Source organism: Dipodomys ordii, unplaced genomic scaffold (assembly GCF_000151885.1).
Source record: "Dipodomys ordii isolate 6190 unplaced genomic scaffold, Dord_2.0 Scaffold58, whole genome shotgun sequence".
Taxonomy (NCBI): Eukaryota; Metazoa; Chordata; class Mammalia; order Rodentia; family Heteromyidae; genus Dipodomys; species Dipodomys ordii.
The window spans coordinates 1,248,653-1,267,119 of record NW_012267274.1 but is presented as its reverse complement, the minus strand read 5'-3'; the positions used below and the strand labels follow the sequence as shown (position 1 = coordinate 1,267,119).

At 54.5% G+C, this 18,467-nt stretch overlaps 1 protein-coding gene across 1 annotated transcript in view; it reads right to left on the bottom strand.

The window, feature by feature from the left end:
• Window positions 1–18,467, bottom strand: part of Tcerg1l (transcription elongation regulator 1-like) — a 165,100-nt gene that overhangs the window by 22,008 nt on the left and 124,625 nt on the right. Inside the window, exons 9-10 of the mRNA XM_013021878.1 lie at window positions 17,295–17,449; window positions 6,926–6,995 (exon numbers count right to left, since the gene is read on the bottom strand). Coding sequence (XP_012877332.1) covers window positions 6,926–6,995; window positions 17,295–17,449 — 225 coding nt within the window. The remainder of the gene's footprint in view (window positions 1–6,925; window positions 6,996–17,294; window positions 17,450–18,467) is intronic.

The following is an 18,467-nucleotide window of genomic DNA, read 5'->3' as shown; positions in this document are numbered from 1 at the left end:
CTTTTATAACTAGCCAACCATCACTAAATGTGGCTAGGGAACCCCACATCTATATCTTGTGTTTTCTGTTCGTCTCACACTAAGACTTTCCAAGGATAAACAAGCTAGTAGACACAAATCAACGGCAGAACTGAGATACTAACGTTCAGCAGCCCAGAAGGAACTGGCGGGTGGAGGCACAGCTCACACGCACACCGCGGGAGGGGAGGCTACACTCTGCCTCCGAGGGAAAGAATGCCCCTGCGCGACATGGCCTTCCCAGACAAGAATCTGAGCTGCACCTGGCCGGATAACCACACATCCACGAAACCCATAGGGCCCAGTGTGTGGCACGTCACTGGCCACAGGGAGGAAATGGTATGTCCTTCAATTGTGCGATGCCAGGCCGTGAAAGAAGCTCACTGCTTCGAGGATCAATGAAGACGATAAAGTGGAGCAGGGGAAGCCGACAAGCTAGGAGACGGGACGTGTCGGCAGGGTGCGGTCTGAGAAACGCTTTCACAGCGCCACTTTGGAAAAGCAGACAGGCAAGGAAGCATGGATAATGACTGAGCAGTTACTTGCTTCCATAAGGAGTTGTTTTGTCTTGCTTATTGTTTAATCTTGATGTTTTAGTCATTTCTCCTAAGGTGTTTACAAATAAAATGTGCTGGATAGGTAGGGTTTGTTTCAAAACAATCTTGGGGGCCTGGGGACTTCAGGTGGACAGTACTGGGCACTGGACAGCTGTGGAAGCTGTTGATGGGTATGAGGGTCATGTGCGCCATTTTACTTCTATGTCAAACCCTCCTAAAATAGAACTAGTGCTCCCTGAATAAATGTTGACTTGTTTGCTTTGATGGAAGTTACTTCCTTGGAACCTGCTTCTCTCGCTGCGTCCCTGGGGGTCCTCCCCACCCCCATCGCCGGCTTCTCACCCTGGCTTAGCCCCCATCCCCCACCCCTGGGAGCCTTTGGTTTCCTAGAATCATACCCACCCCCCACACCCCCTTGAACAATCTTCACCACAGAAGCAACAGTCATTCCAAACAAGCCAAGCGATCATCATCATGAAAACCTTCGAAGAAATACATCATCTTCAGAGTGGAAGAGCAGAGACAAGGGCTGCCCACTGCTCCAAAGCCTCCGGGGTGCAGGATTCGCAGGGCTGTGGGAAAGCAGGCCTGCCGAGAAGATGCGGAGGGGTCATGTCACCCAGTATCCCGCAGAGATGGACACCCAACACCTGGCAGACGGTCACTGCACAGCAAGAACGGGCTAACTCAGTTCCAGAAGAGGACGGCCGGAGGCAGAGCGCCCTCCGGGGGCAGCCAAGTGGCCGGCTCTCCACACCCACGCCACATGCCGGCGGCAGCACGCTTACCACACCCTCGGGCGCACCTGCTCCTGCAATCTGGTGGCTTGAGGAAAGGTGTGTCAGCTTCAAGGCTGCACAGAGGCAGAAATCTTCTTGGGCACTTGGGCCATGGTCCCCAGGCTTCTGCCACTCCTTCCTCAGGGCGGATGGACTCTGTGACTGAGGTTCCTCTTGTGAGGACAGCCACCCTGGCCCACAGTGCTCTGTGAGCAGAGGGCTGAGGACAGGAGGGAGCTCCCCGTGGGAGTCAGAAGGGAGTCTTCCAGTCAGAGGGCCAAAGAAGAGCCATAAAGTAAAGCTGGCCGCTGATGCGAATGCCATCTCCAGCAAGGCTTGGGCCGGCTCTGAACGCAGAGGGGAGCTCTCTGGAGAATCTTACGGGGAACAGGGGCCACGGTCTTCGTGTGTCTGCTCCTAGCCTGAGGAGGGAGGACTCTGGGGTTGTCTTCAGGGAAGGGAAGGTCAGAGAAAGCCAAGCCCCGCACATGCTGCTTCTCAGCACCCTGTCTCCCCCAAACACCTGTATTTGAGAACCATTGCCTCCCTGGTCGCCTGCTGGCAATGTGGCCTCAATAGCCCCCTGACCGCTCTGTCAGGACGTGAGGTGGACGGGGCACCACGGCTCTGCTGACCGCCAGCCGCAGTCACAGCCGATCCCTGGGCCTTCCTCCAATGGTCAAGCATGGAAACAAAGAGACGGCTCTCCTGCACTCTGTCCTCCTGGAGACCCAAGGACAGGCAGGCTTCCGTGGGAGGTGCTCGCCCACCCAGCTGAGGGCTGGGCTGGGCAGAGGGTCTCCGGGCCAGGAGGGCAGGGCTGAAGCTCAGGTATAGTTTTCCAGGGAGCTCCAAAGGAGCAGAAGCACCCAGGTGAGCCCCACACGGGGACGGATGGGAGAGGGGGCAGGACGTGAAGACACAGGTGCTGTACAGAGCCGCGTCAGAGCCAGCTCACCAAGGTGAGAACGGGGCTGGCCTGTGGTCTGACCTGCTGTACCCAGTCCTTTGAGCATCTAAGCTGGTGGGAAGCGTGAGGCCAGGACCACAGCCACCTGCTCCCAGCACAGAAGACACACCGCCGCCTGTGTGGTCCCAAGCCCGCACACATCGAGCACGGGCAGACGCCTATCCCATGCATACCTCGCCAGGGCTGGAATTCACACACGCAGGGATGTGGCTGTTCATGTGTCCAGCGGTCCACGCTCCTGCTTTCCCAGGTCTTGACCAATCAGGGAAACACCGGGCCTTCTTCTGTATAGTTGGCTGACAGGAGATGTGAGGTCCCCAAATCTGACCCCCGCCTGAGGAATCGGCACACAGCCGCAATGTGCTAGTGGGTTCGAGGCTGTGCTCCAGAGGCCGGGAGGCGCCCGTTTCCCTTCACAGATGCAGCCTTGGGTCACAGGAACAGCAGGGGAGCAGACCCTTGGAGGGAGGGGCCTCTGTAGAGGCCAGTGCCCCCTGCAGGAGAGGGGCGCCCGGGCCTGTTGCAGGCATCGGGTTTCTTTCCCTCTTAGTTCTCCAGCCTGCGGCCAGTCAGGAGAGTCCCTGGGAGGCCCCAGGCTCTGTCCACCCACCCAGTTACCACGGCGGAGCCCAGTGGGATGGGAGGAAGACCGGAAGGGTCTAACTGGGAATCAATCACAGACACTCTGGTCAGGGGCTTCAGAGTCCACGCTAGACTGGCCTCTTGGGGTCCGAGTATCTCTACTGAGCGAAGAGCTTTGGAAGCGGGAAGAGAACGCCACCTCCCACATCCCCGCAGACCGAGGTCACACGCTTTCCTCTCAGACACGTCCAAGTTTCATGGTCATTTTTGCAAAGAAAATAAATGCTAGGATGATCCATGTTTCAATCTAAAAGACAGATTGCAAGCCCATAACAAACGGCTGCTTCTGCGCTCCAGCCTCCCCTGGACAGATATCAATGCAAGGTCCTGCGTGAAATGCCCTCATGACTCACGGTGCAGGCTCAACAGCATTTGTAAAGCCGCGAGTTTCTATGGAGAGCCAATTGATCATCTGAAAGCATGCATTAAGTAAAGGAATTGCTTGAAAGGTAAGTGTAGGTTAATGGTTTGTTTTCCATGCGTGTCAAAGACCACCCCAGCCAGGGCTCACAAGGTTCCCAGACAACTAGACAGAACTCAGGCACTGACGCCGGCAGGCAGAAAGCTCTGGTGCTATCCAGGGACAAATTAAACATACAGTCTGACAGCAATGTTACTTTTGAGGCTACTTTTTTTTATAACATTTTCAAATGTTCTCACCTTCCCCGTAGTTACTCTTTCTAACTTTTTAAGCATGGTCGAGGTAGGAAGGCGAGGGATCGCCTCAGGAACGGGGCTGGGGTGCAGCCTGTCCTTGCCGCCCATGCTCATCCAGGGATCAAGACCCGTCTCTCCCCAGGCAGAAGCTCTGTTTGCACGGGAATCTGTCCTTCCTTCCCCTCCCACAGTAGACTTTTTGTGGGTGTGGGTCTAACTCGAGAATGATCTCAGGGTCTAAGGCTTCTGCACTATATTATGAGGTCGAAAAGCTACTGTGAAATTCCTGTGCTTCCTTTTGGGTGGGGATGGTCTTCCCTATTTCTGAAAATCCTCTCTGCCCATTCCCTGCTGTGGGGGCCGGGGCACAGGACCACATAACTCACTAGAGGGCATCTCAAGGTTACGCAGTGAACCCTTGCGGGTAAAGACTCCTCCCAGGGCCTACCTCCTCCTGGTAGCCTGAAAGTCCCCTACCTTCTGCCGGACCTGATCTGAGGCTTTGTGCTGGGCATTAAGTGGTAGTGGAGACAGGTCTGAGGAAAGCATGGAAACCCACCATGCGGACAGTTCTTGTTCATGCAGGTTTTGGGTCTTCAGCCAGAGTTATTTATGACTTTGCCAAAGTACCCCATTTGCTGTTTGAAATTCCAGTTCTATGGCAGGAGGACAACGTGAATGTGCCCAAGTCACCGACCAACATCTCCAAAGCTTACAACGGACAACAACGAATGACAGCCCCAGAGAGCCCTTTCCACCCCTCATAGTAAAAGAAGTCGAAACCAAATGTCAGGAAGATGGAAGTGTGTGCCCTAAGCCACTGGCCACTGAGAGCCGCAAACCCAAGGCCGCCATGTGCTCCGAGGGGAAGAAAGCCACAGGTTCCGGAGCCGCTCTGCTCCTCACACAGGCCGGAAGCCACGGGCATTCCCGGCCACGTCCTCTCATTCTGATGTCCAAAGCCAAGGACCAACTGCTGCTGAGTCCCTAAAACAATTCAATTATCCAAAATAAAACGGACTCCCTAACATCAAAGGCATGTTCAAAAAACAGCCCCAACTATGAAACCTATGGAGCTCCCAGGCTTCCCCAAAAGGGGGCTGAGGGATCCCAGGGAAGAGCCTGCCTCAGACCCGTTCTGCTAGACAGAACGCGACGCGCTTTCTCAGTGGCACTCAGCAGGTATTTTCAGAGACTTTCATAAGCCGAGAGCTTGTCAGTGAGACATATTTCTGCTCCAAGGGAAATTTAGGAGAAACATCATTTGAGCCTACATTATCTGAAAAATATCAATTTAATTCCATCTGTGTACAAATGCCCGCCACGCGCATCCGGCGTGCTAAGGCTGGTCTTGAGGGAAGAGAAGGCGGGCCGGTGGCGGGGACACCGCCAGCAGCCTCACAGTCCTTTCCCTGGCTTCCCAAACATGGCAACACAGCTGCCCAGAAGTCACATGTCACAGGGAGATTTTAAGTGCTTTTTGATGAGGAAAACTCTATTATTCATACAGAAGGGGCAGGTCAACATCGATGGCTTTCAGGGCTCTGTGGAGACCGGTTCCTGCTCTTGATGCCCGCTGCACTACACAGTGCACACAGCTCTCAGTGGGTGAGGAGGCCACGGGCGGCTCACAGCCATCTTCCATGGGTCAAAAGGTCAAGTCTGGGGCCATCAACCCTGAACTGGAGTGGTGGAGCCAGAGAGCCCTAGCAGGCCCGCACTGGGGCAGGCTGGATGGGGCGTGCCCCGCCCACCATCGGGCTGAGTCTCACAGCAAGGGTGGAGGGCGAGCCCCAGGCCTGCATGGAGGACCACTGCTGGCGGGACCGCAGCCTCCTCCCACACAGACGACTCACCATTAACAGAGCAGCGCTCTGAGCAGAGCTGCCCAAACCGGGCTCCCTCTGCGGAAATGTCCTTGCTGATTCCACAACCAGTCCTCAATTCTGGGAGCCATTCAGATGATTAGAACCCGAATGGATGTTTGCATGTTATTTGATTGGCAAGTGTTCAGAATCCGAGGCCAGTCCCTGAGGAAGGCTAAAGTCATGGATGAGACAGACCTTTTGCTTCAGAACCAGAACTTTTCCTCATTTGCCGGCCCCAACCCATGGACCAGGGATGCGTCTCCATTTCCCTGCACTGGTCACTGGTCAGGTCACAGGATGCGCATGTGTAGGTGGGCAGGGCCATTGACCCATGCCGTGGCGTGGACGTATGCATCAAGATTCAGCTGTATCTACCTGTTCCTGAAGCCTTGGCCCCCAGCTGAGGCTCCCAGCCCCCATCTTTGTGGTAGTACAAGCTCTCTTTGTTCCCTAAAAGTGACCCTCTGAGGGATTTGTGGTTGCAAGAAAGCAGACATTCCTGAGGTTGGGTAGCAGGCTTTCCCCAGGGCCGCACAGATCCCACCCCACCCCGGAATCCTCTTCCACAGTCGCTGCCCCAGGGGGGTCACGGGCCCTCCACGTCAGCTCAGGCAGGAGGCTGCACCCTGACCTGGGGAGGAGAGTGGCTGGCCTTCCCTGCATTGTTCCTCAGAGTCCGGTGGATGTCTTGTTTCTGTCTACTGGGTGTCCACTGTAGAAAGGAGTCCCCCCTGCGCCCATCTGCCAGATGTGTGGTGGCCAGGCTGAGTCTAGCCATGTCTTTCCATCCTTAGCCAAAATAACTAGGGAGGAAGGGCTGTGCAGCCGCAGGTACCACTCTGATGCAAGATTTTCTTTTCCTCTGGTATGGCTAATGTCTGTCCTAGAAAATGTGTTACTTCTTCTAAAGCATAGCTTCAAAGAGAAAATGCCCACACTGGCAACACACGTGCCCACCTTTGTGTCTGCCCCAGGGCTGGGGCATCACGGGAAAGGTCGGCATCTCTCAGGGAGCCGGCACCTTAAGCTCCGGGATGAGAGCAAGCACTCTCGTGTGTAGATGAGACCCTTGTGAGCAAGGCTGCAGTCATTTCCCAAAGGCATGGAGTAAGCGAGGACATCACGCCAGCCTGCCCACCTGTCCCCAGCAGCTGCCCTGACGCTCTAACAGCATGTGAGAAGCACGGCCAGGGCTGGCCAGCGTCCATGTGAGGACTGGGGAGAGCCAGCATTGACCCGTGTGCTGGTGCCTGGAGCTTAGGCCTACCTCCTTTCTAGAACACATGCACAGAACCCAAGGCCTCTGACATCCATTATTGGCTGAATTAGTTCTCTGGTCCAAGTCGGCATAGCTGGCAGCACTTCCTTGCCACACAGCCCAGGTGTCTCTTAAGGACAGGACAGGGCAGGACAGGGCAGGGCAGCGCCACCTACCGGTTCCTCTTGGTCTTCAAACTTGGGTCTTCCAGGCCATCATCAGAAATGGATCCATCACTGCTGTCTGCTGAAAGAAAATCAAATTAATAGAGTGGGAGGGTCAGAGCTCAGGCACTGCGAACACAGGCAGCTCTGGCACGCGATCAAGAGCTGGCTCGTTTGAGAATTAACAAAATAACTTCCCTTAAAGACGGCTATCAATCCTGAGAGCTCACTGGGAGCAGTCCTTCCTCTTCCACAGAAGAGAAACACGCTCCCAGTGTGAGAGGGGTCAGCGTAGCTCCTGCATTCGGAGGTGGCCAGACCTTCCGAGTGGCCGGGGGAGGGCAGGGATGTGCTCTGCTCCGGCCCAGCCTTCCCTCCCTCAGCTGCTGTGTCTCGGGACTGGCCACCTGTGGGCGATGTCGTGCAGATGTCCAGTGCAGGCCTGGCCTGGGGGCGTCCCTCCAGCTAGGGCAGTAGCAGTAGCCCTCTTGCAGGCACGTGACCACACACTGCCTCCATCTACTCTGAAAGCCAAACTGCTGGGTGACAGGTACCCCATTTCCACCCCGAAGAGAAGAGGGTGTCACTGTACCCATTTCCCAGCTTTAGGAATAAAAGCTGGTCTCCTCTCAGTCTCTCACAGGGATGTCCCCTCGAGCCCGGCTGCCAGGCTGACCACTGATCCCTCCTGGTGCCAGCAGCCCAGAGCTTCCCAGCTCATTTGTCCGTCAGTACCTCCATCCTTCTGAAGCTACCAAGCCAGTCACAGGGCCCACAGCAGTGGGGAGGGGGGCAGAGTGTGCCTCCAGATTCCCCCTTCACCCGAGCCACACCCATCCCAAGGCCTCCTCCCTGGGAGGCTCCCCCTCATGACCAGTGTGGAGTTTAGGGGACACTCAGTGACGCATAGACCTCCACACCTTTTCTTTCATACCCGCTCCTCCCCTCGTGTGCTGTGTTTGCGATTCCAGGGCCCCCCAACGCCAACAGCGAATCAGCATTTCTCAGTTGTGCTCTCCGTGTGGGGTGTAGGCTTGCTGGTAAGATGAGGGGCTCAGTCACAGATAAACTGCCCAGCCCTCACGCTCCAAATCAGCATTTCCTGTGAAGTGAGGGATTCCCATGCGCCGCCTCACAAGGCCCAGCCCATCTAGTGGCACACATATTCCCAAAGCTTGAAGGAAAGGGGAGAATGCCACTCACTTAGTAAATGTAACAGAATAGAGATCATCCCTGAGGAAGGCCACGCACACACACGCACGCACGCACGCACGCACGCACAATAGATTAATACAAAATAGATTAGAAACTAGAAACTAAGTAAGAAGTAAGACTCTATAATTCTTAGAACAAAAATAAAGGACCCTCTGCATGACATGGATTTGACAGATGAAACAGTCAATAAAAAGTTGATAAGTTGGACTTAGTCAAAATGAACAGCTTTTGTACATCAAAGACTCTACCAACAGAATGAAAAAGTCATATAATGTGAAAATATGTGCAATAAAGAGCTATTATCTAGAGCATACATGCATGCATGCATACATACGTGTATGTATACATAGAACCCCTACCACTCACACAACATAAAACCAACAACCTGGCTAAAAACAAGAAAGGACTAAATGGTCATTTTTTTTTCAGAGAATACCATGCCCAAGAAGCCCTTGGAAAGACATTTAACATTATTAGTTTCAACAGAATGAAGCTCCAACTCAATCCTGCATGGCTAGGATGGTTGTAAACAAGCACCCACAGTGCCAACAAAGCAGAAAACACTGAAAGCCAGGGGGTGAGAGGAGGGCGGGTGCCTTGGAAATAGCCGGTGGGAGTGTGAAGCGATGGAAGCATTCTGGCTAGAAATGTGAAGGACTGGCACACACGCCAGCCGCTCTCAACCAGAGTTCTAAACAGATCTCATGCGCTACTGTTTACAGCAGCCTTAGTCACAGTAGCCCCACTGCAACAACTCAAGGCCATCCGGCAGCTCTCCTGCTCACTCGTGGACAGGCGAGTGAGTGAACAAATTACAGAATGTGCACACAGGGGAAACGATGGATGGATGGTCTTGTGCCCACAGCCTGGAACGCCTGAAGATCCCGTGTCACGTGGGCCAGCCATCCTGCCCCGTTCTGCTCACTCAAGGCAACGGGAGGTGAGAATCCAAAGCTGCAGGGGGTGGGGCCGGGGGAGGGTGCATGGGGTGTCCTGCAGGTCCTCGCAGCGTGCCAGAGGAGGATGAGGCAGCCTCACGCGTGGCGCTGGCACAAAGCCCTGCAAATAGCCACGTGTGCCCTGTGCTACGAGAGCTCCTCACACGTGAGCCATCCACGTGAGAGCTGTCGGCGTCAGGGACCCCTTGTGGGTCATCTACGTGAGAGCTGTCAGCGTCAGGGATCCCTTGTGGGTCATCCACGTGTGAACTGTCCGTGTCAGTGACCCCTTGTGGGTCGTCCACGTGTGAACCGTCCGTGTCAGTGTCCACTTGTGGGTCGTCCACGTGTGAACTGTCCATGTCAGTGACCCCTTGTGGGTCGTCCATGTGTGAGCTGTCCGTGTCAGTGACCCCTTGTGGGTCATCCACATGTGCACTGTCCATATCAGTGTCCACTTGTGGGTCATCCACGTGTGAACTGTCCATGTCAGTGACCCCTTGTGGGTCATCCACGTGTGAACTGTCCATGTCAGTGTACATACAAGCATGGGTAAATGTTCAACTTCACATCATGGATATTTTACCACAACAAGAAGAAAACCAAGAACAAAACACCAAGAAAAATATTGGAAGAGTACCATGGCCCAAGTACACTGATTTATAAAAATCCATGTAACCCAATAGGAAAAACAAGAATTAGACTGCTTTCCAGCAACACAAAACAAAAACAGGCCGACCAGTCTGAAAAATTGTTCCTTTCACTCACAATTAAGGGAACAGCCAGGACCAGGAGGACAGTTTTGAAAGTTAAGTTCCCAGTGATCTATGGCTCTAAGCAGAACACATTAGCGAAAGCGAGTTGATCATTCTACCCCAAGGCAGACCTGAAAATACTGCCAAAACTCCATATGCACGTTCCTTTTGATGTGGCAGTTCCAATACTATTAAATGACACAAGAGATGCATCTGTAAATGCATCTGTGTATATGCGCAATCACACACAGCACCTTTTGTGTTACTTTTTTTAGGTCACAGAGTTTGAGGCCTGAGGTTGGATGAGCCAGCAGAGTCTCTGAGCCCGAGTCTCAAAACCCAACGCTTCCTTCCTGGGCATGAAGAGGCTGCAGCATGGCATCAGGCCACACAGGAAGGCGAGGCAAGGCCCCGGATGGCACAGACGGGAGAATTAGTGGAGCTGAATTGTGCTGGGCAAGTGTATGCGCACTCAGGTGAGATCCTTGGTGTGAGGTATGGATCCAGATCCCAGGAAGACACAACCTGGGAGGCAGAGGACTGTACTTCTTAGAGCACCCTTACCTCTTATAGCACCCAGCACCTCCTACAGCGTGACCTCAGCAGGGCAGACTCAGCATGCAGGAATTGGACCAGAGCCCCAGCTCATCCCTTCAGGACAGATGTCTCTGCCCAGGTGAGCACACCCCCCCTCCCCCTGCCCCTCTGCAGGCTCCGCTGGACCGTGCTTACTTGCTGCCCACTTCAGCTACCCAGGTTCTGGGGACAGTTCTCCCAAGAGCAAAAGGATGTTCCTTGCATCTGCATACATGAGAGTCAGACCTCGGGGGAGCTCTGGGTGTTAGCAGAGGCTTACAAGGGTTCAGTGACCTTTGTGCCAAAGACACATGCAAGATACTCGAGGAGCAGGGTGTTGGTGGCTCTCACCCGTCAATCTGGTGAAACCTGGATTGTGCAGCTGAGCACTGGCCGAGGGAGGGCAGGGGGGCTCTGTGAGTGGGACAGCCTGTTCCAGTCAGAGATAGCCTGCTCCAGTCAGGCCTAAGTCAGGGTGTTCACAAGCTGTCTGCAAATGAGGAAACTAGGCCCTTGCGGGTGAAATGGTCACGTGCTTCTCTGGGCGCGTGGAGGTCATGCTTCTCAGGTCTGGATTGGCTCTGGTGGCCCAGTGTGGCCTCTTCCATGGGTGCTGGCGTAGACGCGGTCAGGCCAAAGCCTGACTGCACCCAGAGTCCCACCCACAAAACCACCCCCCCCCCCGGGCACAGAGATGCAGTGTTCCACAGGGTCAGGCCAGACGCTGGCTGTGCCTCCTGAGCCGGCCTGCCCAGGCCTTCTCTGCACTCCCTCCCTGTGGTCTGAGACCATGAGAATGGCGAGCAGCAGGCCTGGGCGCCCGGCTCCTTGGAGGCGGGGTGTGGGGGGGGGGCGGGCGCCTCTCCAGCCCCTCCCACACAGCGGTCAGGGAGCAAAGGTGCCTGGTCACTGGGTCATCTTCGACAAAGGGCGGGGTGCAGCCCTGCCGGGTGCACTGTGCCTCCAGCACCTCGGCCGGTCATCACTGAGTGCTGTGTGTTATCAGAGTGTCCGGGACTGGCACACCCTGCTTGGTCCTTTCCAGCAAGAGCCACTAGAAAATTCTACAGGTGTTAAACATGTACCCACTGTACTTCCTGCTCAGGCCAGTACAGGGATCTCTCAAAGGACTCCCTGCTGTACCCCTCACCTCCTTATCACACGTGCCGTACGGGGACTGACCGACGTGGCCAGGGCGATGGAGCTCAGGAAACAGGAGCCCTCTCCACGCAGAATCCACTGCCTGGGTCCCGCTGGCCCCGCAATGCTGTGCCCGCCCATGGAAGCTCCAGCAGTGCCAGTCGGCGGCCTGCCGCCTGGGGCCCAGGCACCTGCCCCGCTGTGATTCAGAGACCCTGTCCACACGGTCTCCGCCAAACAATGCCTGGGAAAGTGACCCATTCACCAGCCACAGCTGTGTTTACCCACAGGGCAATTTTATATCCTACTTAGTGAAATGAACGTCATTATGAATTCACATTTGTCCTGAATATAAATGACTAAAATGTTTGCAGAGCAATTGGAGCGGAGTGCGCCGCTACCATCTCTTGTTACCACCGGGGCTGAGGCGGTGTTGGGCCAGGGCCGCCTGCACCTGTCCCTCCTGAGAGCCCAGCACGCAGCTCACAGGCGCTGGGCCCAGTTGCTGTTTCTCAGACCTGGGCTCGAGCCCACTGGGCTGCACTTCCCATGCCCCGTGCTCTTTGACTGAAGCGTGAACTTAGGTTCTCTAGTCCCCTCTCCTGGGAAGTGGGTATCAAGATGGCTGTGGGCAGACCAAGGCCTCCCAACGGGATCATGTCCAGCCCAGAGGCCTCCGCGGTGTCACGTCACTCAAGACGTGCTAAGCAGCTCGCCCGCACCAGCCAGGTGGCCTCGGACAGTCACAAGGACCCTTCCAAGGGCAGGCGAGAGAAGGAGGGCTGGGCTTAGAGAAGCTGCTGGATGCTACCCTGCTGCTTGGAAGACGGCAGGCGGCCCGCAGGCCCAGCCCGGCTCCTCTAAGAGCTGGAAGAGGTGAGGAAAGGGAAGGGAACCTCCACCCAGAGCCCCAGGTGATAGATGCCTCCCGCCCCTCCCCCAGGAGCCTCACACTGGAGTCAGAAAGCAGTCCCACTTGTCTAGTTTTCGACTTCTTGTTTGGGTAATTTGTTACAGAGACAAATGATTCCCAGGGCTCCCAGCAGCCACCTGCAGGGCTTGGGGAGATTTGAGGAAGCCACTTGCTGCCATTTCCTTTCCCGGCCTAGCCAAGAGGATGCCCTCTCTTCCTCTCTACTCCAGGCCCTGTCCTTCTCACACACTGGAAAACAATGGCAGGAGGCAGGCCGGAGACAGAGGACGGGGTACTGTGATTGCCTATGTCTCCTCTACCCAGAGGAACATCCCAGTGGCCCAATACCCCATTGCTTCTGAGGTTTCTCACCAGGCTGTACCAAACCTCCTGGTGCAGGGGCAGAAATGCAGCTCTGTGAGTGGGGCGGGTAGGCTCACAGGATGAAGCAGAGGTGCCAGGCCAGCCTCCAGAGACTTCCTCGAGACCTGCATGGCTGGGCTTCGCTGCCACTGGTGGAGTGAAGAGTCAGCGTGGAGAACGTGGAGGCTGGTGGAGGCCGGGGTCAGCATGGAGAACGTGGAGGCTGGTGGAGGCCGGGGTCAGCGTGGAGAACGTGGAGGCTGGTGGAGGCCAGGGTCAGTGTGGAGAGTGTGGAGGCTGGTGGAGGCCGGGGTCAGCGTGGAGAACGTGGAGGCTGGTGGAGGCCGGGGTCAGCGTGGAGAACGTGGAGGCTGGTGGAGACCAGGGTCAGCGTGGAGAACGTGGAGGCTGGTGGAGGCTGGGGTCAGTGTGGAGAACGTGGAGGCTGGTGGAGGCCGGGGTCAGTGTGGAGAGTGTGGAGGCTGGTGGAGGCCGGAGTCAGCGTGGAGAACGTGGAGGCTGGTGGAGGCCGGGGTCAGTGTGGAGAGTGTGGAGGCTGGTGGAGGCTGGGGTCAGTGTGGAGAACGTGGAGGCTGGTGGAGGCCGGGGTCAGCGTGGAGAACGTGGAGGCTGGTGGAGGCCGCGGAGCACGCACTGAACTTGAGTCGTAACATCCCCAGGAATCACGTGTGTAGTGGATGGGCCCAGGGTGAAGCCTGGTGCTTCTCACCCCACATCCGTTCAACAGCACTTATTGTCAACTAAAGCAAGGCTAGAGGGCCATAAAAAATCTGGATGCATCGCGAGGTAATTAGAAAATAATTCAGGCTTTCACTTGAACCCTTCAGCAAAGCTAAGAGAATGAAAAAACAGCCTCCCTCCTTATCTGCTGAGTGATAAATAGCTTGGCACTTCGGGAGGTTCTGTGTACAGGACCTCATAAACTGCCTAATGCTATGAGCCGCTGGTGAATGCTATGGCTTAGAACACACACACACACACACACACACACACACACACACACACACACAGACACCAGCAGTTAGATGAGCTTCCATCTTACAACATCTATTTCTTTCATTTGCCTTGTGAAAGCCAGCATGCTTAATTGTCACATCTCACGCTAGGGACAGGCATTAACGTGTTCCACTCTAGAAAGGCTGATCGCTGAACAAAATGCCAAACATAATTGCCCACCAAGACAACCTCCCCAGAGCCGGTTTGGTTAAGGAGGCCCAGTACGTTTGATAAGCTGTGATGAATGATGGCCAAAGGCATCCCAGAAGCACAGCCCTGACTGAGGGCAGAGACACAGACCATCGACTGGGCCTCCTTATCAGTCACTAAGCCTCCAGAAACACCTTCTGCCTTAATTATTTGGTTGTAAAAGTTCTTTAGTTGGATCTCAGGAAATTATTAGTTATGCTCTTAAAGACAGACTCATACTAGCCCAGCAAGTAGAAAACAAAAATTGAGGTCATTTGCATATATTTAAGAATCATATAAAAACCCTAACTGGCTTGAGACCATCTTGCCTCCTCTTTAATGAAAGTAAAGTTGTTTTGTAATTACATGCACTTAAAAAATTATGTTAGTTCTATGTGCAGTAATTAGTTCAGCCATACTAAAGTTGGTAGAAGACAACATACCATGGTATGTTAAAATGAAGCTAATCGGGTACTTCTGGTTGTGTTGGTTATATTCAAGGCTCAATTCTCTGCGTTATCGAATGCAAAGAATTATATTGTCAAGTATGAGACCGGACGGCTGGTGGCAGGTGAAAAGGAGCACGGGGCTATGGTCCAGCAGCCCAGGCCCCTCCCTCACCTGCAGCGGGCAGGCTCTGAGAGCAGGTGACATCTCCCTGCTTCTCTTCAGACCTGGCCCGGTTCGGTCCAAACGAGAGAAATATGAGAGCAACTGCGCATTTGACTCTCAACAAGTCCAATTCTTTCTCACACCTACTAATTTTCTGAGAAATTAAAAAAAATGGCACTCAATTATCTGAAAGAATACAAGTTAAGCAGTGATCAGGGGTTGGCCTTCATTGTTCGTCTTTTATCAAGCAAATAAAATCATTGTCAGTGCAACTGGAATGTCATGTTTCTTGAAGGAATTTTTTTCTTTGCTTGTATCAGGATTTGAAGTCGGGGCCTTGACTCCCTTTGGTTTGCTTGTGTGGCTGGCACCCTACCACTTGAGCCACTACTACAGCCTAGCCTTTTGCTAGCTATTTTGGAGATGGAGTCTCATCGGCTTTCCTGCCCTGGCTGGTTTCCATGCAGGATGCTCCAAATCTCAGTTGTAAGCTTGAGCTTCTGCACCATATCCCAGAGGCTCAGAGGCCTGGTCCCCAGGGCCTGCTGGGGTACGCTCAGGGGTGCACTCATGTGGCACACGCTCAGGGAGGTGTTCACGTGGCACACGCTCAGGAGTGTGCTCACGTGGTACACAGGAATGCACTCATGTGGCACACGCTCAGGAATGTGCTCACGTGGCACACGCTCAGGGAGGTGTTCACGTGGCACATGCTCAGGAGTGCACTCACGTGGTACACAGGAATGCACTCATGTGGCACATGCTCAGGGGTGTGCTCACGTGGCACATGCTCAGGAATGTGCTCACGTGGCACACGCTCAGGGGTGCACTCACGTGGTACACAGGAATGCACTCATGTGGCACATGCTCAGGGGTGCGCTCACATGGCACACGCTCAGGAATGTGCTCACATGGTACATGCTCAGGGGTGCGCTCACATGGTACACAGGAATGCACTCATGTGGCACACGCTCAGGAATGTGCTCATGTGGCACATGCTCAGGGAGGTGTTCACGTGGTACACACTCAGGGATGCGCTCACGTGGCACACGCTCAGGAATGTGCTCACGTGGCACACACTCGGGAATGCGCTCATGTGGTACACACTCGGATGCGCTCATGTGGCACATGCTCAGGGATGTGCTCATTGGCACACGCTCAGGGATGCGCTCATGTGGCACACACTCAGGGGTGTGCTCACGTGGCACACGCTCAGGGATGCACTCATGTGGCACACGCTTGGGAATGCGCTCATGTGGCACATGCTCAGATATGCTCATGTGGCACACGCTCAGATACGCTCACGTGGCACACACTCAGGGTGAGCTCACGTGGCACACACTCAGATACGCTCACATGGCACACGCTCAGGGGTGCATGCACGTGGCACATGCTCAGATATACTCATGTGGCACACGCTCAGATACGCTCACATGGCACACGCTCAGATACGCTCACGTGGCACACATTCAGATACACTCATGTGGCACACGCTCAGATACGCTCACGTGGCACACGTTCAGATACGCTCACGTGGCACACGCTCAGGGGTGCGCTCATGTGGCACTTTCACATTGGATGCCAAGTGACCAATGAGATAATAAAATCAGCAGCTCCAGAGCCCACTGTCTGCACATAGGGATGGAATACAGATCTTACAGCCCCGTATGCACCTAAAACATTTTTCTTTTTAACAGTATCAGTTGACCCAAGCAAGTTAGAGAATGTTCTCATTATCTTAAGCGAAACAGACATATTGAACTCGTCATCCTTCAATCTTAAAAGACTAACAGCTTCACAAGAGCAACCAGTTCCAGGTCTCTGTGCACTGTTACAAGTGCCAAGGAGACTTTAATAACACCACCTTCTAAATGCCGCAGGATGACTGCAAGTCTAGGCTAATGCCACCCTGTGTCAGCCTCACAGAATGTGAAATCAAAGACACCATTACCAACTCCAGAAAACACCACATAAAAAATACACTAAGACTCTTTGGAAGGGTCAAGCTCACTTGTCCACCGCTGGCCTTTCAGCCGTGCGGCTCTGCTCCCAAGGTAGCACACAGCTCTGGTCCCACACATCTTCCGTGGAATGCTGCTATTTGAATCTACATCCTCCAAGAGTTGGGCTTCCCCACGAAGCAGCTCATAAAAAATGAATCAGCTCTAATCGGAAAGGAGCCTTTCTGAAAATGCTGAGCACTCTTCTCCCGCTCTCTGTGACACAGATTTACAAGGGCCAGCCCAAGCAGCTGTCTCCTCACCCAGCTCTACACTAAGAAAGACCCTTGCTCCTCCCACACAGCCACCTGCCCATGTGGTCGTGGGCTGGAGAGAGCTGAGTAGAGGACAGTGCCCACCCTCGGATGCAGGCCTGCTGTCTCCACTGGAGATAAGCAGACACTTGGAATGGGTGCAAAAGCTTCGCCAGCAGCATGTGACCCAGAAAGTGCACCTGGCCTGTGCTATGAGCATCTTTCTGGCACTGAAGGCCTCCCGGGATGCAGGTGCCTGAGCACACCGCGTGCCAGGGTCGGTTTTAGTACAACATGCTACCAAACTTAGCAGCCACAAGCACAGCTCCACAAGCCTTCTCCACCATCTCTTCCCTCTAGAAACAGAACAAGAACTGGTAAAGATGGAGGTTCCAGACGCCCTCCTTACTTGCTGAGGCCTTCAGCTTGCGCTTGTGGGGCGGGTCCTCGATGATCCTCTTGAGGTCACCGCGGTTCTTCAGGTCCACAGGCTTCTCCCAGACGGACAGCTGCATGGTGGGATTGAAGAAGAACACCCGGTCATCGCCCGTCCAGACCACACACCTGTTGGGGGTAGAGAACCCACTTCAGTCTCTCGTGAAGATACTGGGTTTGAAAGCATTCAGGCATGTCCCTCACTGGACATGTCCTCCAGAACAGAACTGTCCAGGCTGTGAAGGGCACTGTGCACAGCAGGAGCAATCTGCCTGCCCTCTGGCATGGTTAATGGCCATTCTTACCCTGCCTCTCATTTGACTGGCAGGTGGACATCTGCAGCCTGCTGTTTACCAGCAAGGACACTAGAGTTTGGAAACGCCAAGCAGGTTAACAGGGCCACCCAGGCTGATGCCCTCCTGGCACAGACCTCCATTAACAAACATCTAGCTGAGACCGAGCATTTGGGGACATCTCTTGCCCCAGTGGGAAATCCCGGAGCATTTCTTGTTTGCTGCAACTCTGTCTGTCCATTAAAGACTTGGGAGCTGTTGTGTGGAGGCCAGAGTCTCCCCAGGAGAAGCAGGGGCAGCTTCCTGGTGCCCAGACACCGCAGACAGGCAGGACAGGCACCGTGGTCCTGAGAGGGGGGAGGGGTCACCTGAGACCCAGGCAATGCACCCCAGCCTGTGAGCCTCTGTCAGTGGGCTTTGCTTCTTTCTTTCCAATGCCCTTGAGAATGGACCCACAGCCATGTCTCCATCTGTAGAGGCTTATGGACCAGTCCCCCCAACCTTAACTCTAACCCTCGTCTCTCCTTTGTGTTCATTTTGGTGCTGGGATCTCAGTTGTGGGCACTGTTCGTCTCTCCTCTGCAGATGGGCACTTGAGCTGGCAGGAAGGCCTCCCCCAAGACCCCTGGGAGCTGGCTGCTCTGGGATCCCACAGGCCCATCTACTTGAAGAGGGTAAAAAGGACACAAACAAATGAGATAAACCTCGGACTAAAGCCTGCCAGGTTCCAATGGAGGTACCTGCTTTCTCTGAGCCCCTCCCTGGTCCCCTTCCTTCCTCTTCTTTTGGAGGGGCCTGATTAACTCACAAGAAGCTGAGAACCAGAGGAACAGGAAGCTGAGGACTAGGGTAAG